Source organism: Phymastichus coffea, unplaced genomic scaffold, assembly GCF_024137745.1.
Source record: "Phymastichus coffea isolate CEN01 unplaced genomic scaffold, Cenicafe_Pcof_1.1 PCOF00149, whole genome shotgun sequence".
NCBI classification, from domain to species: domain Eukaryota; kingdom Metazoa; phylum Arthropoda; class Insecta; order Hymenoptera; family Eulophidae; genus Phymastichus; species Phymastichus coffea.
This window is the reverse complement of record NW_026706960.1, coordinates 321,195-344,934: the sequence shown is the minus strand read 5'-3', so window position 1 is coordinate 344,934 and position 23,740 is coordinate 321,195. Positions and strand designations below refer to the sequence as shown.

Here is a 23,740-nt window from a genome sequence, read left to right as displayed (position 1 = left end):
TAGCCACTCGGGCCTGATTCGATTGCCCACTGTCTTCCACTCGGAAGAGTAATTTGCCTGGACCGATTCGATCGACGCGAATTGGTTGCAGCGCGAGTCTTCCGAAAATAGCACGCGCGTCCCGCATAGCTCGCGATTAAATGCGGAGCGCGCGAACAAGTGTCCGGCGCAGCTCGCGAATCCGATCGTCGACGTTGTCGATCGTCGCGTGCCAGCCAACTCGAGCTCGACCGCTGCGTCGCTGCGCTTGTGTCGTCGGGGCTACACGGCTGTAGGGGTCGAGGCGGCGGCAGGACGGCCCGACAACGACAACTCGGACGGGAGCGCTAGCGGGCGATTGCGTTGGGTTGCAGGACCATTTCCGTGGCCGTTGGTGGGCAACGTGAAGCTGCTGCAGCGGCTGAGCCGCGAGCTCGGCGGCCAGCACGAGGCCCTGCTGGAGCTGTCCCGGCGCTACGGTAGCCCCGTGGTATCGCTGCGCCTGGGCGGCCAGGAGTGCTTCGTGGTCAACGGGGCCGACTGCATCGGCGCCGTGCTCGGCTCCGAGGACTACGACGGCCGGCCCTGGAACTTCTTCGTTCAGCTGCGCAACATGGGCAAGAAGAAGGGTAGGCCTCGGCGTCTCGCCACGGCCCTGCGCGCCCGCGCCCGACTCACGCGACATCGACGTCCGCAGGCATAACCATGAACGACGGCGAGGACTGGCGGGAGATACGCGGCTGGTTCCTGAGGAGCATGCGCTCGGTGGGCTTCGCCAGGCGCGAGATGTGCGACGCGCTCGCGGACGAGCTGCGGCTGGTGCTGCGCCGCGTCGGCCGTGTCGACGGACTGGTATGCCAGATCAAGCCCATCGTCGTGCCGGCCATCATCAACGTGCTCTGGACCTTCGCCGCGGGCAGGCGCTTCGACGAGACCAAGTCAGCCGCCGATCGCCACCCTCGCGCTCGAGCCGGCCTCTAATTCGCCTTACCACCCGCAGGCTGCAGTACTTCGTCGGGCTGATGGAGCGCCGCGCTCGGGCCTTCGACATGACCGGCGGACTGCTCTCGGCCTACCCCTGGATCCGACACATCGCGCCCAACTACTCCGGCTACAACCTGCTGCTGACCGTCAACCGGGAGTTCCGCTCGATGCTCACGGTTGGTCTCGCGCCGTTCTAGTTTCGCGTAGAGCTGGGCCCCGAGCTTCGGAGCCTCGGAGTCCTCTCGACCGAGCGTCGCGGCCTAACGTGTGTTGTTGCGCGCGCAGGAGACCATAGACGAGCACAAGCGCAATTACGTGGCCGGCAGCCAGGCTGACCTCATCGACATGTTCCTCGAGGAGATGTACGCGGGCAAGGGCCCCGAGGCCGGCTTCGACGGTAAGTGGGCGCCCCCCTGGAGTCGCAGTCCCGCGACCGCCCGATCAGCGCCTGCTCCGTTCCAGACGATCAGCTGGTCATCGTGCTGCTGGACGTGTTGCTGGCCGGCCTCAACATCACGGCCACCACGCTGGAGTTCCTCTTCCTGAACATGCTCGTGGACCAGCAGTCGCAGCGCCTGCTGCACGAGGAGATCGATCGCGTGATCGGCCGGGAGAGGCTGCCCGCTGCCGGCGACCGGCCCAGGTAGGCCAGCCGCGCCAGGTCGACGGGCGCAGTGACGCGAGCGCGCTCTCGTGTCCGCAGGATGCCGTACGCGGAGGCGGTCATCCTGGAGAGCCAGCGACTGACGCCCGTGGTGCCGGTGATCGGGCCGCGCCGAGTGCTGCGCGACAGCAGCCTGCTGGGCCTCCACCTGCCCCGCGACGCCCTTGTCCTCATGAACCTGCACTCCATCCACTCGGACCCCGAGCTCTATCCCGAGCCCGCCAGCTTCAGGCCCCAGAGGTTCCTGCGCGACGGCCAGCTGCTGCGCGACGACAACCTACTGTTCTTCGGCAAAGGTCGGTCTCGTCGTCCCCTCCGCCCCGCCCGCCTCGGTTCTTCTGACCGGCTGCTCTGCCGACGCAGGAAGGCGCCAGTGCCCCGGCATCTCGCTGGCGAAGAGCGCGCTCTTCATGCTGTTCGTGGGAATGATGCAGCGCTACCAGGTGCTGCCGGTGCCCGGCCAGCAACCGCCGAGCCTGCGAGTCAAGGCCGGCATGACCCTGGCTCCCCAGCCCTTCGACGTGCTCCTCGTGTCCAGGGGCCAGCAAGCTGTCGTGTGAAGGCTGCGTCCAATGCCTGCCGAGCGCGCTCTCGACGAAACGCCTAAGACGACCGATTGCTGCTGCTGCAGCTCGGTTCTTTACTCTAGGTACAACCAATTGTAAATATCATTGCCTCGCAGTTTGTTCCGCATCCTATTTTAAGTTTGTTACGATAAGGAAATAAATCGAACAACGTTGTACGGTAACTTTTTATTCGTCCACGTCAAAGACTTAATTCATACTAGTACCCACGCATTTTCGGCCAACGCCTTCAACTGATTTATCTTTATCTTCGGTAATGTCTGCATTTTACAAATTATGATATTACATTTAAAAAGTGATTGTGCTTCATTCGTATTGATAATCAGCCTGCAGTTTGAATCAGTTCAGTGATTCTCGGGCGGATGCTCGTTACCGTTTGATAAAATAAAAAGCTAGGACGTTGATTCGAAAGAAAAACGACCATTGTACTTGCAATTCTAAACAGAAACGCGAGCCGATGCAGTAAGCTGCTGAGCAACGCCAGCGAAAATCTCCGCGCGTAACTCACGCGAGGTAGTTTTTAAAACAATGAGCCGAAAGAAGCACGTAAAAAGCTTGACGCACTCGTCGCAGCGAATGTCTGGCGATCGTCGACGGGTGTCCGATGCTCGGAGTCGGCCGTGGCCATTGAATGCGAAGAGCCCGCGGCGGCGCGTCGAGGCGATTATCGTCCCCGTGACACGTGCGACCGCGCGCACTCGGGCACACCAGTCGCGTGTGCCATCCAGACTTCGATCGTCACGACGGCGCGCGCTTTCGAGTCCTTCGCCGCGCCACTGGCCAACCGCGACTCGGCATCGCCTCCCATTGCAGAAGCATCGGGGGCATTTATGTCCTACTGGACGTACGTCGTCTCTCTCGCCGACTCAGCTGGACGTGCTCTCCCATGAATACGCGGAACGTTGGTCTTGTGCTCGAGCAATGCGGACTGTCAATCGCAGAACGCGCTGGCAATGTCGGTCCTCGGCGTGAGCTCGAGATAGTAGGGCTTCAGCGAGATGACGAAGCCGTCGTAGCCGTTGAGGTCGGGCTTGCCGTGCGCCTCCGAGGGCTTCAGGTCGAAGTAGTGTATCACGTAGCTGAAGAACAGGAAGAGCGACGAGCGCGCCAGACCCTCGCCGAGGCATCGCCGTTTACCTGCAACCGAGCGGCGGCATGAGAGTCAGAACTTCCTCGTGTCTCCGACGAGACGGCGACCGAACGACCCGCGTCTACTTGGCTTCTCTGCTCTTTCTCGATGGCTCTCGACGTGCCGTTATCGGCGACACATCATTGAAGAGCCGGCGCGAAAGAGTTCGATAAGTCCATGCTATCGCGACCAATTGAGCAATGCCGCGCGTCGTTTGACGCTAGACAGCGGATTTTGGGTCGGCTGGCCTGTCGTTGGGTCGTCGACTCGCTGGGTCGCAGATAGCGGCGCGTTGACCCCACCGATTCCAAAAGGCATCGCCGCGCCGATAGCCCGGAACTTGCCGCTGTCGTCGATGAACCGCTGCGGCCGGAACTCCTGCGGCTCGGCGAAGTGGGCCTCGTCCATGTTCACGCTGTGGTAGTTCAGCAGCACGACGGTGTCCTGCGATCATCGACAAGCGACTCGGTGAGCGACGGTCGAGCGGTCAGCGGAAGGAAAACGGCAGGGACCCGCAGTACCTTGGGAATGGAGTATCCGGCCAGAGTGACGTCGGCGACGGCCCGATGCGGGATCCCCAGAGGCGCCATCACCAGGGTCCGTTGAGCCTGCAAGCAGAGCTGGTCATTGGGCGGTCGGTGGTCGGGGGAGCGAGCGGAGCACCTCGGCGAGGAAGGCCTCGAGCTTGGGTAGAGCCGGCAGATCGGCCAGACTGGGTGGCCTGTGCCTGCCCACCACGCTGTCCAGCTGGTCCTGCAGCTCGCGCAACCAGTGCGGCTGCAGCGCGAGGAAGGCGAACACGTTGACGAGCGTGTCACTGGTGGTCTTGGAGCCGGCAAGGAACAGGTCTAGGCAGAGGATCAGCAGGTTGTCGCCTGGGCGAAGACGCGGCAACGGAAAGCGGCGGAGGTCAGTGCGACGGGGCGCTGGTGCGCGCGGCGGCGGCGGGATCACTCACGGTCGAAGATGGAGTCGGGCTCCGAGCGGCCGCGACGCTGGATCTCCACGAGGAAGGCGTCGATGAGGTCGCGGGGCGGCTGGCCGGACATGTTGGCCTCGTGCTCGGCGATCTCGCGCTCCAGGAAGACCCATAGCCGGCGCATGTTGGCCATGAACTCGTTGTAGCCGGTTAGTCCGGGCGCGAGGTGGCGCAGGAAGGGCATGTGCGACATGAGGCCGCCCACGGTGTCGCTCAGGCTGCGGGCAGTTGGGCCTAGCATGAGCGCGGGCTCGGCGAGCGGACGGCGGCCATACCCACCGGAAGATCTCGTGGACCACCCGCAGAATGTCGTGGAGCGTGCGGTCGGCGTGCTCGAACCTGTGCCCGGCGAACATCCACCACAGCGAGTTGAGCACGGCCACGTCGAAAGCGCGCTGCACGGGCACCGGGCCGGCGGCCGCGCGCCGCCGCAGCCAGTCCACCAGGCAGCCGGCCTCGCGCTCCAGCTGGCGCGCCATCGACGCCTGGCCGAAGCCGAAGGCCCGTAGGTGGCGCACGGCGAAGCGCCGGTGCTGCGACCAGGTGGGGCCGTCGCTGAACAGCACCCCTGCCGACAGTCAAGCCACTTCGGTCTCGCGCTCGGACGAGACGCGCGCCGCTCACCTACCCAGCTCCTTGCCGAAGGAGCGCGCGCGGAAGAAGAAGCCGTTGGGCCGGCCGGTGAACTCGTCGCGCAGCAGCACCTCGCGCACCAGCTCGTGGCCCGAGACGACGACCAGCCGCTGGCGGCCCATCTTCAGGCCGAGCACCGGCCCGTAACGGCGCGACAGCTCCTCGAAGGCCAGGTACATGTAGCCGCGGCGCCGGTGCACCCGGTGGAACGCCGCCAGGCAGCCCAGCAACGGCAGCCACGCCGGCCCTGTCGGCAGTCGCACTCGTCAGCCCGACCCGGTGAGCCCGCGCGGCCCGGGCCCACCTGGCGGGAAGTTGCGCGGCTTGGCGCATCCGCGCCAGCAGGCCCGGCAGGCCAGCAGGCCCAGCAGCGCGCACAGCAGCAGCAGCAGCAGTGTCGTCATCCTCGCCGAGCGACTCGTGGCACTGGCAGCCGCGTGGCCCGCAGCCGCGGCTTTTTATATCGGGCGACGATATCGGCGCCGCGGTGGAGATGCACTTGGGCCGATAGCGATAGCATGGCCATTCACGATCGTGCCCCTCGGCGCCAGAAATAGCCGCGTTTTGTTGCGAGCCGCCCACTTTGTCCTAGACGCACGGCTTATCTCCGGCGAGGCGATCCCAACGCGCTGCCCGTATTGTTCGCTGCTCGTCGCTCGGCTCGTCGCTCGGCTCGTCGCGGCGAGCGGCCAGTTGCGATGCCAGCCGATGCGACGAATAATGACAATGCGCAAAAGCGGCGACGTCGGGGTTCGAGCGGACGATGGCTCGCGCGAACGTTACCGCCCGCGAGCGAGCGATCTCGTATCTGCCGGCTCGATCCACGTGGCGTCGAGTCCACGCTGCCTTCGTTTTCAGAGCGCGGCGAGTTCATTCGAAATTCAAGGCCTACACGCACGCGCGCTCGAGAACGCAACGGCGGGCTGAGCTGCGTCGCTATAGGAGGTAGAAAACGAGGACAAACGAGTTGTGGCGACGGCCCATAATGGCGCTTTATTTGTCAAGCAAACGTATAAGAATTGGCAGAGCAGGGCGACTCGGCTGGTCTTCATCCGCTGGTGTAGAAGGCCTGGCCGCAGGCGGGTGGGCACACCGGCACGACGGTCTCTGCAAGGTCAGAGCGGAGCATTAGTACGGCGCGGGCTGCACGGCCGGCGGAGCGCAGCCGACGAGCGACCGACCGACCGACCGAAGAGGTGGACCGTGGTCTCGGCCGAGCCGAGCTTGTTGGCCGCCCGGCAGACGTAGTCGCCGAACTGCTTCTTCTCGATGCTGATGACGCGCAGCGTGGTGTCCGTGTACTCGTCGGCGGTGGCGAAGTGCGAGACGCTGTAGTGCTGGTTGTTGGCCAGCTGGCGGTGGTCCTTGTGCCAGGAGATGGCAGGCGGCGGGTAGGCGACCACGTGGCACTCCAGGTCCATGTCGTACTGCAACGCCTGGCCGAGCCGCGGCCGCTTGGCCTCGATCACCGGCGCGAACTCCACCTCCAGGTTGACGTTGCGCCGCGCGCCCCGACCCACGCCGTTCTCCGCCACGCAGTAGTAGGTGCCCCGGTGCTCCTTGCGCACCGCCGGCACCCGGAGCACGCCGCCGCTGCGGGTCAGAGGGCGGATCGCGCGGTCAGCGCCTAGCGATCGCGGCATCCGCGCGCGCACCTACCGGAAGATCGAGCCGCCCGTGGGCAGCCTCGCGTTGTTCTCGCGTCGCCAGGAGACGCGCGGCTTGGGGTAGCCGTCGGCGTAGCACTCGAGCCGGACGCTCTGGCCCTCGCTCACCAGCAGCGAGCGCGTCGAGTTGTCGTTGATAATAGGCGAGCGGCGCACCGTCAGCTCCACCTCGGCCGCCACCTTGGTGTGCGTGCTGATCAGGATCTGGCACTGGTAGTAGCCCGCGTCCGTCTCCTGAATGTCGTCGATCTGCGCGCAGCCGAGTAGTCGGGCGTTTCAGTGGCGCGCGGCCGCGGACGAGCTGCCGACTCACCCGCAGGGTGTAGCTGGAGGTGGCGGGCTCGACTCGCAGGGAGAACCGGCCGTCGGGAACGATGAGCGCGGCGTTGCTGGAGATGGGCATCTGATCGTAGCGAGTCCTGTCCAGCTTGATCCACAGCACCGGGTAGTCCTGGCTGTACTGCACCTTGCACGTCAGCTCCACGTTCGAGCCCAAGTCCTTGATCTGCTCTTGCGATATGTACGAGATCGTCGGCGCTCTCTGGCAGCGCGCTGCGGCACAATTGCCAATCTGACGCTCGGTGCTCCGCGCGGTATTCGTTGCTCGTGCTTACCTGCGCTGCCAAGGAGGAGAGCCGTCGCGAGCGCGACGAGCAGTCGTCGCGGCGTGGCCATCGTCGTGGGCGTTGCGGCCACCGAGTGTCGAGCGGGAGCCACGCGGTCCTGCGAGAGCCGAGGCCGAAATCACACTGCGGCGCTCGCACCCGCTCCGAATCGCAGGAGGGATGCGGGACAAACCTACCTGACCGGTGCCGCTGGCCCTCCTCGCATCTCCCTTCCTCGCTCCCTCCCTCCGGACTTCTTTATTCTCCGATTCGCCCCTGCCGTGGCCTTTCTCAGCGCAGCCGATCGCGAGACCGGCCTCCCGAGGCTATTTTTAGCCGCATCCCGACTCGCCGCGCGTCCTGTCCCCGTCCCTGCGGTGCGGGGGAAGCCCGTGACGCGCCGTTCGCGTACCGAGCGGAAACGCCGCTGCGAGAGAGAGAGAGAGAGAGAGAGAGAGAGAGAGAGAGTCGAGGCGCTGCAAGATTTACGCGCCAGTCGCGTAATCAATGCGGCGGACCCATCAATTCACGGCGGCTCTCGAGCGACCGCATAACGAAGGAGGCCCCCGATCCGACGGAAGAGATATACGCCGATTGATTCGGCATAAATTTTCAGCGTGTCGCCTCGAATGAGTGGACGATGCCCGATGCCGCGAGCCATGCGCCGCGCTGGGTTTACGCATCGTCCGATCGGTCGAATCTTCGAAGCCCGCAGTACGATCGCGGATGCAGCCTTGTCGTTTGTTCGTGGCTGCCTTTGCGCTCGCTTTTGCAAAGCTGCCCCACGCGCGGCAAAGTCCATCGGAGGGCTCTGCTCTCGGCGTCCGTCGAGCATCGTCATCTCCATCGGAAGCGGGGCAAAGTAGGGCGCCCGCGGTCGACGGGCGACTAGCGACTCGTACGCCAATCGACAAAGTGTCGGCGTACCGATCGCGGCGCGCGAGCCATATATACATACGCTTTCACCGATTCAATTTCCTAGCTGTGCGCGCGGACACGACGATCGCGCCTGGACTTTCTCCTTCGCGGTGCCGCGGCGCGACGCTCGCACGCGGACACGACGATCGCGCCTGCGCCACGCACGCTCGTTACGACGATCGGCTGCCTCGCGTCACACTCGAAGCAGCTCGTCGCTCGAGATTCGTAATGCCCGTTGCGTCAGCCGCGGACACGCGAACCCCACACTCGAGTCCGTCACTCGTGCAAGCGGACCCATGCGTTCCGACTGTTATCCGCTTCGCTTTGGCGATCGCCCGTGATCGACCAGGACGCCTTATCGCCGCGTCTTTCGGCCGCGCGCGCACCTGGATAGGGGCCTTGATCGGTGCCCGTGCGCGCGCACTCGCCTACGTGCTCGGCCTCGCGAGCAGTAGAAACTATCTACCTGCTTCTGCATTGTTTATGCTCTGTCAAAGTGTTTAGTTTAGCTTACGTAGTAAATCAATGCCACCGAGTCTTGGGTAACGAGCCTTGGATTTCTCCGCCGTCGTTCGGCTTCCTTGGAATTCGCTTCGTGCGGCGATCGCGTTACCGATCGGATGAACCCTCGTCCGCGAGAGGTGGAATGAAAGCGTTGTTCTTTTTTTTTTTTTTTTTAACAAAAATTAATCAACTTTATTCGACGGCATTAGTTAACAATAAGTTGGTCAACGTGTAACACCGCTTCTTTTGTGCGCACAAGTATAAAAATATAAATGTATAATGATACAGTAATACAAAAAAACATACGCTTGCGATCGAGGACGCTCGCAGACACGAGAAAGAAGAAGAGAAACTAAATAGTATAACGCGAGGAGAAAGAAACTAAGTACAAAGAAGAAGAGACGTATAATAGAAGGGCCCTTCAGTCGAGTTGGTCGAGGCGTGCGATGCCTCGGAGCTTAGACAGCTTAACAGTAATATGTACAAAAATTGGCTTACGTGTCCGACACAGGGTACGACAATGCCAGACTCGAATGAGAAGCTATGAAAGGATAGTGATAGCGACAGATAGATAGAGCGAGATTATTTGGAAGTTGGTCCAAGTTCCCTGCAGGCTGCCCACTGTCGGCGCAGAGCTTCAGCCGCCGACGCGAGAATTAGCTGCTGGGGCTGGGGAAGCTGAGAGACCGCGGCTGCTGAGCGCCCCCTTGGTCGAGCGGCGGCGGCACGAGGTCGTGCGTGATGTCCTGCTTCTGCTGCGCCGGCGACACCTGCGAGCTCGCCTGGAACGACCTGTCCCACCGCACTGGCCCGACGCTTTGCTGCTGCTGCTGCTGCTGCTGCGGAGGCTGCTGCGGAGACTGCACGCGCTTCGGCTCTACTTGGGACTGCTGGCCTACCGTGTCCTTTCTGTCTTTCCAGCCGTGATGCTCGTGATGGTCGTCCACCGGGAACCACTCGGAGATCCAGACTGGTCGCCAGATTTTCTTCCATGCCGGCACCCAGATCTGAAACACGAGTTTTGACGTTCATCGGAGCTCCGCACTCGTTCGACGGGCTTGCTTTTCTCGACCTACCTCTTTCCAGTCGGGGACCTGGATTTCCTTCCAAGCCTCCTTCCACACCAGCTTCTTGTCTTCGACCCACTCTTGCTTCTGCTCGGTCTTCCAAATTTGCTTCCAGTCTTCTTTCCACTCCAGCTTCTTGTCGGGCACCCAAATCTGTTTCTTGCCTGGCTTCCAGATCTGCTTCCACTCTTCTTTCCAAGCCAACTTTTTGTCTTCTACCCATATCTGTTTCTTCGCCGGTTTCCAAATCTGCTTCCACTCTTCCTTCCATTCCAATTTTTTGTCCTCGACCCAGATTTGCTTCTTGGACGGCTTCCAAATCTTCAATCAGTCGCAAAAGTTATGAAAAGTTTTATTCGAAACGTGGCTCTGCGCATAAATCGATGGCTTCGAGACCCCACCTTTTTCCAGAGAGGCTTCCAGATGAGCTTCTTCTTCCAAAGATCGTGACTCGTGTACTGCCATCCGTGGGCATCGGTACCGAGATCTTTCTCGCCTGGAATGCCGACCTTGATCCACTCGGGCACCCAAATCTTCTTCCACGCTGGCACTTTGATGTCTATCCACTTGGAGACTTTGATTGGCACCCATATTGGTTTGTACACCTATTCGGAGATTATTGAATCGCATCAAATTTAGCTTCGCCATTAGGAATATTCGCGGAGCACTAATTTTTACCTTCTTCCAATCAGGTACTTGAATGTCTTTCCACGCTGGAACCTTTATCGGTACCCAAATCGGCTTGTAAACCTTTCAACAAAAGTGAAAGTATTTCATTTCGGATGACTTTCTACGAAGCATAACTACTCGATTGAATTAAAATTTACCTTTTTCCAAGCCGGGACCTTTATTTCTTTCCATGCGGGCACCTGCGGGTATCGAATACAACATTTACGTCTTGCGATAAATCAATAAGAATGAGGCGTAGACGAAATAGAGCTACGTTCCGTACCTGAATTTCTTTCCACACGGGCTTCCACACTTTTTTCCAAGCTGGCACTTGTATGTCGCGCCACACGGCCTTCTTAGTGGGTACCCATTCGGGCTTCCATATCTGTAATCGAGGCGCTTAATGAGAGAAAAAAAAAACTGGTCCAGGCATAAATTATTGAAAGACTACTTTTTTACCTTCTTCCACGCGGGCTTCCAAACTTGCTTCTTGGCGGGCTTCCAAATCTAAAAGGATGTACGAATCGGATGAAGAGAACTAGTCAGAGAAAGCCGAAGAACAGTGGCCGTTTGCCGTACCTTCTTCCATCCAGGTTTCCAAATGAGTTTCTTCTTCCAAATGCCCTTCTCGTGATGGTCGTCGTGGCCAGCGTCGCCAAAGCCAGCGATATCGCCGGCGCCTACGTCACCGCCCCCGTGACCGCCGGCAAAGTCGCCGACGGGGCCGGCGTGGCCGCCCCCGTGATCAGCGCCAAAGTCCCCGCCACCGAGGTCACCACCGGCGTGTCCGCCCCCGAAGTCCTCACCGAAATTGGCCGCGTGGTCGCCGCCAGCCGAGTAGCCTTGGAAGTCGCCACCGCCGGGGCCGTGGGCTGCGTCACCTCCTCCGTAGCCTTGAAAGTCGCCGGTCCCGGCACCGTGGACTGCGCCGCCTCCCCCGTAGCCTTGGAAGTCGCCGCCACCGGCGCCGTGGGAATCAGCGCCGCCACCGTAGCCCGCGAAATCGTCGCCTCCTCCTCCTCCTCCTCCTCCTCCTCCGAAGCGTCTCTGTGCCGGTTGCGCGCCGTAGCTGTGAATCGCAGTGCCTCGTGAATCGTACTGCCGCGGGAGGCGGAGGTGAGCGCACAAAGTGCCTCGGTACTTTGGGTCGCGCAGCGCGGCGACAGCGAAGAGGGGAAATGACGGCACCGCGCGACCCGAGCTAATTGCGAGAGCAAACCGGTCGAGTCGACGAGAGCGAGGCTCGCCGCGTCGCTCGATCGTGTGGGCCAATTAGCGCGAGCGCGGGGCCGAAGGTGAGAAGGAGCTGCGAGCGTGACTTACGGTATCTGCCGGGCCGATTGCGGTGGTGGCGGCGGCGGCGGCGGTAGCAGCAGCTCCTTCTGGTCCAATGCCTTGCTCGCCACCAGAGCTACCTGCAGTAGCAGCGCTAGCGCGGCCTGCGAACACACGCACATGCGCGCAAATATTATGGGCTCGCGCCACGACGTCGCACTTTCTCAATCGCGTAATTGGCTCTAATTTTCGGGCGTGAAAGCGGCCGATCGCGCGTACACCCGGTGCCTCGGTGCGACGACAACGGCGACGCGCTAATCAGCCGCCAGGCGAGCCACCGTTGCTCCCGCCGGACCACTTGGCGGAGCTTTCGTTCGCGCTTGCCGAGAATACTAATGAAATCTGACTTTCGACTCGACGCAAATTGCAGGTGACTCGAGAGCCGACGTAAATGAAGATCGCAAAGAGAGCCGAGCTCGGACGCGATCGTACGAACCGCCACGGTAGCCTCTGCCGACGGACGTTTACTGCTGGGTGCGCGTATGCGGCGCGGCCGCGTCGACTGACGTTTATCGACGGTCCGAAAGCGCGCGTCGGCCGGCGCCGTCGTAAAAACGCCAGATCTGCCGGGCGAGCAAGTGCGTTGCGAGCCGGACGAACACATGCGCACAGCGAGCACAGCACAGCGCGCGCGTACTCGCGGAGTCAGCACACTAACCACGCATTCCGGGCGAAACGTCATGTTGCTTCGGCCGCAGCTGGCCTGCGGGCGCTGGGGTTTCCGAGTCGCGGGAAAAGCGCGGACTGTTCGAAACTTGGGCCAATAAGCCGGAACGCCGGCGTTATATAGGCGCGTATCCTCCTACCCCGGGCCCGCTGGGCCCCCCCGAGCCGCTCCCCCACCCGCGTTGCGCGCAGGACGTCCGGAAGAGCGAGGCCCCTGTCCCGCGCGTCGGCCCCCGACCTCTTCCTTTCGCCTTTCTTCGGCGGCGCCGCGCCGAGCCCCCGCCGCTTTCTTCCACGAGAGCCGGAGCGAGCGCGAAACCTTCTCGAGGGTTCCTCTCGCGTGCCGCTTGCGCAACCCGCGGCCGGCGCCGCTGCTGCGCTCGACGCGGCGCCCGCGTTGCGTAAGCACCTCCACGTCGTCGTCGTCGCCGTCGTCGTCGTCGTCGGCGCCCCGCGAGCTTGGGGGAGCAGCAGCGCGTCGCTGCGCCACGGTTGGGCCCAGTTCGCGAGCGTTGCCCGCGCAATGGAAAATCACGGTGCCGCGCGGGGGTCGTGTCCGCGGCGCGAGTGAAAAGCGCGAGGGAGACCGGTCGCGCGCGCTCGCAAAGGGGGGCTCCGCGCCGTCAAACGAGCGCGGCGCACCGCGACGATCATGAAAAGTGAAAGATGCATCGGGAGCGCGAGCCGCGCGGAGAGAAAGCGATCGGGAAACAGGACTGACCGCTGCTCGCGCCGGTGAAAGAGCTCCCGCGTAGCCCACCGATGTGCTCGCGCGCAAGGTTACGCGGCAAGGTTGCGGAGCCGCGGCGCGCCGCTTTCCTCGCGGCGCGCCGCGGTCCCGATTTTTTGCTCGCTCTGCCTCCCCGTCCCCAAATTACGCCGGCTAACTGCCGCTTTAACGAGCGCGCGCGACGAAAGTGCCGCGCAATCAGCCACCCGGGTCCGATCCTGGTGAACGCCTCGAGATTGGCGCCTCTTGCCGGCGCGCTCCGGCGAAACGCAACTCGATCGGAGAGTGTCATCACTTTCCACCTGCAATTTCGGGACGAAAGTCGCGCTAGCCGCTGGAGGTGGGGGGATCTTCACCTAAAATGATGCACCGAGAGAGAGAGAGAGAGAGAGGAACTTTCGTCGCCGAAAAATCCTCTCTAATTACGCCGCGTCTGATAGGGCCCGAATGGATCGCCGTACAAAAGCAGCACAGTCATTTGCACTTTTTCAAGCGCCTTGTCTCTCCTTCTTTTTTTCGCCTCGTTACGGGAAACACTTGCGGAGTATCGTTGCCGACTGCGTCGCTACTTTTTGTTTTCAAGAAAGTTTCCTTATTCCCTCGGAAACACGTTAATCGAGAGCTGCGCGCGAAGACTCGTGTACCTGGCGCGTACGCGTAAAAAGAAAAGAAAAAAAACGAAGAGAGCGCGAGGAGTGTCGGCCGAGGCGGGGCGTTCTACATTGGCGCGTGGATCGGCGAGAAGGAGAGAGAGAGAGAGAGAGAGCGCGAAACCGGAAGCGTTCTACGCGGAGGACGTAATCGCCCAAGGTCGCCGGCGAAGTTACGATCGGCGTGGCGAAGAGCGGAGAGCCGCGGCCCCACGGTCGACGAGGCTGCCGAGGTGAATCGGTGCTTTCTCGTTTTACGCTGCCTCCGAAGATCGCGGGGCTGGTCATCGTCGTCGTCGTCGTCGTCGTCGTCGTCGTCGTCGTCGTCGACGATTTCGCCGCGGCGCGTCTCGAGCCTTGGCGCGTGGAGCCAGGCACGTCCCCGGAGTTGCCACACGCAGCCCAATAAGAAAGGCGAGCGCTGTTATAAACAATTGCCAACGCTTGCGCAATCGCATATCTCGCAGTCGATTTCCAATTTCCAACGAGTAATGCTTTTTAATTACTTTCGCCACGGCGGCCGCGGCGACGCCGCCGATCGGACGTGCGCCCGGCTCCACGAAGCTGCCGCACGCGCGCTCCTCGCGTTTATTAATATATTGCACAATGCATCGCGGCGATCTGTGGGAAAGTTCCGGCCGATCCCCTGCGCTCGTTTACAGTCGGTTATTGGAGCCGTAAATACCAGGATTTGCGGCTGCCGCTTTCTTTCGGCAAGCCTGCAATTATATCGCGGGGCATTGTTGGGATTTTCGCCAACTTTGATTTACGCACCGAGCGAGCTCGTCCGATTTTCTCCTCGCGCGCGCGCAATCTGCTTTCGTACGCGCGGAGGCGGTATAGTTGACGCGCGCGCGCAGCGACTTTCTCGCGAGCGCGAGCTGCCAGCAACCCTCCGCGGGCAGAGGCGCGTTGCGCAACTCGCTCGCCGCTCGACCCCCGATCGTCGGCGCGGAACACGCCGGGGCAAGAAAAAGAAAAGGAGCCGGTGCGCGGTGAAAGCCAATTAAATTAACGAACCTGCGCGCAGGACCCGGCGATCTCCCCCGTCGCAAGTGAAACGCCTGGGCGCGCACCTGCGCTCTGGGCTACCTTTCGATCGAAACAGCATCACCGCTCGGAGCGTCGGGCGCGACACGCCTGTCTCCGATTCGACCTGTCGAGGAGCGAGAAATCGCAACGGGGCGTCGATAGTCCGGACACATCACGGACTGATGTTTATCTGCCACAGGCACGAGCGTGAGCGGGCAAACGGCAATCTGCCGCGTTATCCCGTTCCTCTTTGTCCGCGCTCCGGCTGCTTACGTAATAATGGCAAGAGGGAGGGCTACGACCGAAAAGAAAAAAAAAAAAATAACAATAAAAAAAAGAAGAAATAAGCTCGCGGCGAGCAAAATTTCTCCGGCGCGAAAAAAGAAATGACGAGAAGCGCGTTATATAAAAGCCGCGCACAATGCAGCCGATTTCGAAAACCGATTTACGAGACACATCACCTGCACTGAATAACGCCATGCGCGCTTTGACATCGACGCTGCTTGCCTTTCCCGTTGGCGCTCTTCCTGCTTGACCGTCGTCCAAGAGCTTCGGAATCGAAAGTGCAGAGTCGCGTTTGTTTTTTCTCCGCGGCGGAGAGCGTCGGGTCGAGCGTGTGGACGCGCGAATAGCCTTCGAGTGCCGATATCGCGAGAGCCGCGCGCAGATCGGCACGGGTGCGCGCGCAAGCTGGGCAGTCGGCCGTTACGTTCCGATGCGCTCGTTCTAAGCCAGCCGTGACACGTTACGAGCCGACTCGGCTATATGTCGGTTAATCGTTCAAGGCTGCGCGCGCGCGCCCGCCTCGATATCGCGACGGGCTGGTCACCGAGCGTCTCGTTTGCGCGTCGACTCGCTTCGCCCGTCCGATCGCGACGCTTTTCCGCGAAGAGCAACACCGCGGAGTCGCGCGAGCGAGCTTGTACCGCTGAGCAGCGGCGAGTGCGTCGGCTGTAATTGAACGAGGCTTCTTGGCAATCGTCGCGGAGACGTTCGCCACTCGACGGGCGCCGAGACCGAGTCTACTGTCCCGTCGTCCACCGCGAAAAGCCATTTTTTAGCGATCGTTCGATCCGGCGTTATTAGATTTCAGGCATTTTCTCTTTCTACAAAGTCAATGTCGCGAGGCCGACATTTCAAGCGTCTTGCTTTCTTTTCGAGCGCCGTACGTGCGATTTTGCTTCTCTCCGACATATACTGCTCGTTTCCGCGTTCAGCGAATTACTTTTTTTTCTTCTCATTTCTGTAATCTGTCATAGAAGTCGTGTTGGCGAGTGGCTCTTTTCACTTTCTTGCAGCCGCGTAACGAGAGGCAGTGTATGAGAGAGAGAGAAAGAAAGAGTGTAAATTTTATTAAAATCTGTTTGCTCAAGTTGAGCATTCATTTATTACTGTGAAAAGTGAAAGCCCGCGCGCGTTGGCACGCACGCGTATACTTTGTGAATCTAGCCGAATTCACATCTGATTAGATTGAGCCAACGGCGGACCTCTTAAGCTCCATTGGTGAATTATCGACGGCGCACGCAGTTCGGTTTGGAAAGGCCGCTCGTATCGGTCGAAAAGTTGATGCACACGTTCGACCGGGTGCAGGTATGAAATTCGTGTTAATCGCTTTCGTTTCGAATATAAAAGCCTTGCAACGCACATTTTCTTTTCTCTCTCTCTCTCTCTCTCTCTCTCTCTCTCTCTCTCACTCTCTTTCTCTGAACGAAAAATAAAGAGACTTTTGAAAGTGGCACGGTGGCTGTATAAACTTTCCTGACAGTAGCTTTCCGCTATATCGATTGGGCAACAACGGAATATACTGTTTGACATAGGAGGCGGGTGTTTGAAGAGCGAGCATCATTCACGCGCCTCCGAGAGCATTTCCTCGCGGCACGGGGCAGAGGGGAACAACACTTGACAATCCCATTCCGCCGCGGCAACGTTATTTCTCCGCGAGTGGACTTTCGCGCGCGCGGCGAGGACGACACCTGCCCGCGCCGCTACGCGCGGTTACGGCCCGATAAGACGCGCTCCGGTCGCGCCGGAATAAAAGTCTCGCGCGCGCGCAATTAAACTTTTTCTTGCGACTTTCATCGCGACACTTATTCGCGGAAAGTCTCCGTCTCGCTGCACTCCCACGTTAATTAGCTCGCACTCCGGCACGCACGCGCTCTTTATCTATTTATTTATTTTTTTCTTTTTCTCCATTTCGGTCTTCGCCAGCACGCCCGCAGGATTGAATTGGCCATGGGAGCTCGATGCGCGCGCCGAGATTACATTATAGCGCGCGCGACAGGGTTCCTAATTGCGCGGCGTGGTGTGGTAGCGACGTGCACTCGACGAAAGTGAAATTGCCGTGCGACGGGAGGCCGCGTGTCGCCTGCTTTTTCCACAGCGAGCTTGGCGCGCGCGCGCGCGCGCTCAGCGTTCTCTCGAGGCGCTCGCGCAAGGATCGGCCGACATTCGCGCGATCGATTATGTTATATCGCAGGCTGCGGACTCGATCGGGCGCGGATCCAGATCAATTTTTGACGCGCACCCGTCAATCATCCTTCATCCGGCTGATCCGTGCGAAGCGAGCCGCGGCTCTTTCTCGCCTTTCGCTTCGCACTCCGAGTCGCTCTCTTCCCTCGCGATCCGATCGAATTTGGCAGCGACCGGAGACCAGCTGCGGGTCCACGCGATCGGCCGCGTAGCGCGTTCCGAGCGCGAACGCCGTATTGACCGAAGCGATTGTAGATGTAGGAAACAAAAATAAGTGAATTGCCCGGGGGCAACAGATTTATGAGCGCACGGCAACCGAGCGTTTCCCGATTTCCGTCGCCAGTATCCAGTGCACGTATACGCGCGGTACAAAGCGGGCTGTCGCGGCCAATTACGGCCGCGATCGCGCGCGCTTCCGGATTCCTCGCGGCGAAGTCAAGAGCGCCGTGGCATCTTAATCACCGATAATTGGGCCCCGGCCCAAGCTCGCGATAATCGCAAGATCAACCGGTCCGCCCGGCCGCCTGCACTCGACCGACTCGTTCCCCATTATTTCTGCTTTTTCCTCGATTCCCGCCTCGCGTGGTCGTCGGCCACTCTGTCACGCCAAATTATCATTTTGTCCGTAGACTCCGATCGACGCGGAAAAATGCCGCCGAGCGCGCTTTCGGTTCAGCCTCTCGGTCCCGAACGTCGGGACAAAGGTCAACGAGAGAATTGAAGATAAGATAAAAGTGTCATGGCGCGGAGAAAGCGGCATTAGGGGGAGGGGGCAGTTTGTTTGTTTACGAGGCTGAGACACACGCGCGTGATTATGTAGCGTGCGCGCGCGTGCACGCGGCACAGTGAAAGGGAGATCGGTGTCGCGAGAGCCGCGCGATCCGCGAGATCCCGAGCTCTCTCGCGCGCGCGCCGTGCACCTCGAGCCATCCCGTCCCCGCGGACGCGCGCGGCGCGACAGCGTCGAGCCGAAATGCGCAGGTGGCGCAAGGCGGCGAAAGCGACGAGCGACTGCCGCGGACGCGAGCGTGCCGGCGATCCGCGCACCGCGATATTTATTGCAAAGGCCGACGTCGACGACGACGAGGTCGGCATAACGAATCGCGCGAGAACCGCAGCCGCGGCGGCGCACGCAGTTCGCCCGCACGGACACTCTCGCTCGCCGCTGCGTCGACTGCAGCAGCAGCAGCAGCGAGAGACAGCCAAGAGACTGCTGATGTTTTTTGCTTTTCTTTTCGTTTCCGAGAAGATCGGCGCCAGGCGCGGGACTCTCGTAAAAAAAAAATTGTTTTTACGAGCGCCACGAAAACGAGTCCGACAGGAAAGTTCACTCTCGATTATTCGGTTTTCCTTTCCAAGGTCGGAGCCCGTTTTCCCTCGAGCCGCCGCTGCACCTCCCCGTCTCGCGCTTTCCAATCGCACCTACGCCGCGCCCGAGCTAGCAGTCGCGCGGGTCGCTAGATCGCGCCGAGCGGCTCATCTCGGAACGATCTCTTCGGCGGTGTCGTCTCGCTGCGACCGCCGTTCCCAATGGTTGAGCCTGTCTCGTTTGGCAGCTCGTCTACGTCAGATCCGACGGGATGTTTGTCGAGCTCCTGAACGACTCGTTTCTCGTTGGCGTGGATGACTCGCTCGTAACTGCAGGCTCGTATCGGTGTGTTGGCGAACTGATTGTCATCGTTGGCGTGGATGACTCGCTCGTAACTGCAGGCTCGTATCGGTGTGTTGGCGAACTGATTGTCATCGTTGGCTCGACGATTCGCGAACCCAGCCCGTTACGTAAAGCCCGTTGGTCCGAAAAATTGTCGGAATGCCAAAAAGCCGCAGTATCGCTGATCGCTCGATCTCGCGAACGAATGAGTTTCGCCGTCATTGCCGGAGAGCCAACGTCGGAGGTTAACGAACGGGGCCGGTCCGCACGATCGTCGAGCAATTTAATTACAATCGAAGAGCCGCGCGAGTGCAAGCTCGGTTTCCTCGGCGTTGCGGCGCGCGCGGCTATGCAACGTCGGCAAATTGGCACAGCCGTGCGGATAACATCTGCAGGCGGCTGCGCGGCCGGAGGCGCTTTATTCATTATGGCGCGTGACGGTTGTATCACGCTCGGTAAGCGAGCGGATCGCCGCGCGCTCGATTTCTATTGTATAATCCACTTTGCAATGTCGATAGGTGGTACATCAGCCGGATACAAGCGAGCACGTCGGCGTCGGCGTATCATTCCCAAATTATAGCTCTGCACGGCTTTGGAATGTGAAAGTCTGCAGCGCGCACTCGCGATTTTTAGCAAATCGGAGATAAAATCGCGCCTAAAACGAGAATTTGCGTAGGACAATGAGCGCTCGCTCGAAAGCGGTGAAACCCACGGCGGCGCGATCGAGCGCAGCTCCGAGCCTCTTCGGATCGCCGCGCGTCGCGATGACTGGCAAAGATCTCGGCCGACGAGTGTGAAAAACGGCCCGGATTTACGGCAGTTCGGGTGCACGGCTTGCGCCGCCTCGCGAAAGAGGGAGGGAAGGACAGAAAGAGAGAGAGAGAGAGAGAGAGAGAGAGAGAGAGAGGTTGGCAGCGATAAATCGACGATGCGGCGCTTTCGCGCCGAGCGCATGCCGTCATCTCCGCGTCCGCGCCCGCGCGATCGATGAATGCGACACCGCGAGCGCGGCGCGCGCACGAGTTTGTCCGCTCCCGTTCGAAAGCACGAGTTCGCCGATACACCGGCTGGCTACTCCGACGCGCGCTCGCCCGAACGCGCGGAACCGATAAATCTCTCGCGAACGAAAGTTCTAGGCGGCTTTCCTATGCACTGCCGGATCGCACGAGCCATTGCTTTTTATGGGGCTGCCTGCCGCCGAGTGGCGATGCAGTAATGCTCGCGGTGTATCGGCTCCGCTCCACGCGTCGATCGTTTTCTCCGCGCTGCCTCAAGAGCGCTCGTCGGGGCGCGATTCGCGCATCTCTTTCCGAGTCCGAGCACCTGCCGCTCGAATTATCCGCGAATCGATCCATCGTCGCGTCTCCGTGAGCTATAGACACTTGGTGCCAACGAGGACCACGGACTCGAAAGATAGGATCGAGGAGCCGACGGCGGCTAGTCGAGCGGACGAATCGGCCCGGCTGCCACGCGTCGTTGGTCGTCGCTGCGATAAGGGCATCGGTACGCGGTCGCCTACTTCGCCGCAGCGCATGACACGTAGCGCTGCGTCACGTCCGCCCCACTCGACTACTCGCGCGCTCGAGCAGTCGCGAGCGAGCGATGGCGCGCAGCGGCGGCGGCGGTGGCGCGCGCGATTACGTGAGCCACGAGGAGGCGACGGCGCTCGCCAGAGCGCACTTCCAGGACCAGCAGCTGCGAGTCGTCGACTGGCGCGTGGAGGCGTTCGCCAGCGAGCAGCTCGGTTACCTGGCCGATCACAAACTGCTGAGTCTCGCGGTGCAGCCGCGCGACGACGAGCTCGCGCCTCGGCGCCACTGCAGCTTCTTCGCGAAAGCGCTGGCGGCCGGCTGCGACGCGTACGAGCGGTCGTTCTTCCGGGAGGAGGTGCGCTTCTTCGGCGAGGCGCTGCCGCGGCTGCTGGACGGCTTCGAGGCCGAGCGCTGGGCCCCCGAGTGCTATCTGGCCAAGGGCGAGCTGCTGGTCCTCGAGGACCTGCGCGCGCAGAGCTTCGCGCACGCCGCCGTTAGCGCGATGACGGCCGGGTAGCTGGAGAGCGCCGCGGCGAGCGTCGCGCGCTTCCACGCCTGCTCGATGCTGCTGCGCGGCAGGCTGGGCGCGCGGACCCTGCCGGACGCCTTCCCGGGCCTCTTCCGGGAGAAGGTCTTCGTGGACGACGGCGGCGGCCCGGCCTCGAGGTGGCTGCGCGCCGGCCGCCGGGTGGTCGAGGCCGTGGCGGGCGAGCTGGGCCTCGACGCCCACGGCGCGGCCACCGCCTACGACGTCGCGCTGCGCCGGATCCGTCCCACCGATCCCGCGGGCGCGGACAACGTGCTGGCGCACGCGGATCTGTGGAACAACAACATCGTGTTCAGCGCGGACCAGCGCAGCTGCCGGCTGCTCGATTTCCAGACGCTCACCTACGCGTCGCTCGCCATCGACCTGCTGCAGCTGCTCCACCTGAACGCGGACAAGCGCACGAGGCAGCGCTTGGAGCCCCGAATCGTCCGACACTATCACTCGACGTTGAAGATGACTCTCGTGGACCACGGCGTGAGCGCCGAGCGCGTCTTGTCGCTGGAGCAGGTCCTCGCAGCGATCGAGGAAAAGCGCGTCTGCGGGCTCGTCATGGCGGCGCAGATTAATCCGATTTCACTGCTCGACAAACCGTTCGCCAAGGAATTCGCGGCGCGAACTTCCTACTACTCCTACACCAGTCGAACGGATTTGGTGAACAGAGCGATGCAAGCTGACCAACGTTACCGACGTCGAATTCAAGAGTCAGTCGAAGAACTCGTTGATTTCATGGAGCGATCTCAGAGTACGTAGGTTCTTAGATTAAAATAATATTGTACCTCGAGCTTTTATAACGATCTTCACTTGTGCAACGGTAACGTGTATTTGTCATATGTTGTGTATTGGTACTGAGATCCGAATAAAAACGATACAGAGGACAATTTCATAAATCACGTCTTATAATTACGATCGGGAATGCAAAATCATCGGTTAAACATTTGCGTTCACAGATAAGCTCACGTGATTCGATAAAAAGAACAGAACTTACTCGGGCATTCGTATTCGTAATGCCACTGGTGCGGCTCACTGTATTTATGTGTTTCGCGTGAATATATATGTATTATTGCATTATTGTTGAACGAGGTGCCCGTTAGATTCGCGCAAAAACCGGACAGAGGAGTAAAGAAAACAAAGCCATGGGCGGTTCGTACGAGAGAAATCACGACAGCCCAGGTATAAAGTAGAATATAAAAGCGGAAAAAGCGTGCTACGGCGGAGACGCAGTTGGATTTAGCGCGGCGTCTATTTCCGCAAAATTCGCTTGATTATTTTCGGCTTGTTCCACAATATCGCGCAGCGGAGAGTGAGTTTGGTGTTTGCGCGACCGTCGATCATTAGGACTTGGAATGGATTTTTCGATTATGCGTCGGCATGGTTGCGGTTCGCGCAAAACGGCCGCCGATGAGCCGCTGGCCGTTCACTCCTGTCAAAACCAAACGACTCAGCGCGCAGAGTATACGATGTCTCGCAAGACGCATGTGGCACATGTGCAAGGCACGTAGAAACTTGCAAGCTCTCGCTCGAGCGCGCGCACGAGACAGGTCCGCCAATAATGAGTTTGAGTCGTCGGAAAGAACCAACGGTCTTGGTTACGTAGCCAAGGCAACGTCCTATCTCCAATCTATGCGAACTTTCGAGTGTAAGCGGTTAACGTGATCGTCGTGCGTGGTTGTTCCGCGTGAGGATGCCGTGCGCGCTTCCTGTAACCTCTTATCTAACGTGTCGGAGGTTGGCTACATGGCGGAAGAGCGTTGCATGGCAAATTGCAATCTGGCGCATTACACATTCGCTACTCTCACTCTCGCGCGCCGAAAGTTCTCTCGATATCGACGTGCGCGCGGTCGAGTAGAGAGCGGCGCGACGTGGGAAAGCAGTTGCGCGAGATGAGGCGGCGCACGAGCGGAGAAACCTCCGCTGTGTTTGGCCGAAGGTGCAGATGCATCGTATCGAGCCCCGATTCGACGGGCGCGGGGTGGGGGAAATCATGGGTCGGTGTACGATTGCGGCGGCGATCGATAAATAGGTGCGCAATGCGCGAACCTCGTCAACTGCGATCCCGGCGCGACGCGGGCATCGCGGAGTCGGCGTTCGTTGAAAGTCAGGGCCGGGTTGCGCAAGCCGCGCTGCAGGAATAAACAGAAGTCGAGCGTTATCCGTACGCGCGTTATATAAAGCGACGCCCGTGCGCGCAATTGCGGCCGGCCGATCGACGTCCGTCTGGCTTTGGCTTCGGAACGAAAGTTCGACGCCGATCTCGGCGCTCGCGGGGCCTTGGGTCGCGCGCAAATCAAACGCTCCGCTCGGCGCGCTCGTCGACGCTGCGGATTCGAGTACTCGCGCGCGCCCGTGAACCGCGGGAAAGAGCCGCCAAGTGCAACGTCCTCGCGAGACAATGGATACGCAGAGGCGGCGCGGACGCGTATGACGCGGCAGCTGTGGGAAGTCGTTAAATCAATGCTCGAGCGCCGAGCGCATAAGCAGCGCGGCTTCGGGGCACTTTATTCGCTCGCAGATTTCTAAAGATGATTTAGGCACGTGCGCTCGTTACGCGGGCTGCGCGAGGACGCGGGGCTCCCCGAACTGGAACGAGATTAGAGCGCTATTACCTTGGCTGTCCTCTGCGAGTTAATGAACTTCGCTTTCGTCCCGCCGTGACGCTCGCGATTACCACACGTGGACGCGCGTTGGAACTCAGCAAAGCATCGTAAGCGTAATGAGCAAGTCATGCATATGCATACTATATTGTCTC

At 60.6% G+C, this 23,740-nt stretch overlaps 5 protein-coding genes across 5 annotated transcripts in view; 2 read left to right on the top strand and 3 right to left on the bottom strand.

The window, feature by feature from the left end:
* Positions 1–23,740, top strand: part of LOC131672414 (uncharacterized) — a 48,042-nt gene that overhangs the window by 751 nt on the left and 23,551 nt on the right. Inside the window, exons 2-7 of the mRNA XM_058949615.1 lie at positions 354–608; positions 677–917; positions 980–1,139; positions 1,249–1,360; positions 1,426–1,606; positions 1,667–1,923. Coding sequence (XP_058805598.1) covers positions 354–608; positions 677–917; positions 980–1,139; positions 1,249–1,360; positions 1,426–1,606; positions 1,667–1,923 — 1,206 coding nt within the window. The remainder of the gene's footprint in view (positions 1–353; positions 609–676; positions 918–979; positions 1,140–1,248; positions 1,361–1,425; positions 1,607–1,666; positions 1,924–23,740) is intronic.
* LOC131672416 (methyl farnesoate epoxidase-like) lies at positions 2,371–5,377 on the bottom strand. Its single transcript, XM_058949617.1, has 8 exons — positions 5,257–5,377; positions 4,948–5,199; positions 4,599–4,887; positions 4,299–4,537; positions 4,004–4,215; positions 3,862–3,948; positions 3,643–3,784; positions 2,371–3,348 (listed from the first exon to the last, which is right to left on the bottom strand). Exons 1-8 carry the CDS (start codon positions 5,354–5,356, stop codon positions 3,143–3,145), a joined length of 1,527 nt encoding a protein of 508 aa, XP_058805600.1. The 5' UTR covers positions 5,357–5,377; the 3' UTR covers positions 2,371–3,142.
* LOC131672421 (lachesin-like) lies at positions 6,001–7,373 on the bottom strand. The gene is made up of 5 exons (XM_058949629.1): positions 7,234–7,373; positions 6,933–7,171; positions 6,612–6,868; positions 6,142–6,545; positions 6,001–6,059 (listed from the first exon to the last, which is right to left on the bottom strand). Exons 1-5 carry the CDS (start codon positions 7,292–7,294, stop codon positions 6,001–6,003), a joined length of 1,020 nt encoding a protein of 339 aa, XP_058805612.1. The 5' UTR covers positions 7,295–7,373.
* LOC131672415 (uncharacterized) lies at positions 8,853–12,125 on the bottom strand. The gene is made up of 9 exons (XM_058949616.1): positions 11,706–12,125; positions 10,962–11,451; positions 10,842–10,889; positions 10,666–10,767; positions 10,541–10,582; positions 10,392–10,463; positions 10,115–10,318; positions 9,723–10,034; positions 8,853–9,653 (listed from the first exon to the last, which is right to left on the bottom strand). Exons 1-9 carry the CDS (start codon positions 11,837–11,839, stop codon positions 9,303–9,305), a joined length of 1,755 nt encoding a protein of 584 aa, XP_058805599.1. The 5' UTR covers positions 11,840–12,125; the 3' UTR covers positions 8,853–9,302.
* Positions 20,503–20,964, top strand: LOC131672425 (uncharacterized). The gene has a single exon (XM_058949635.1). It carries the CDS (start codon positions 20,518–20,520, stop codon positions 20,962–20,964), a length of 447 nt encoding a protein of 148 aa, XP_058805618.1. The 5' UTR covers positions 20,503–20,517.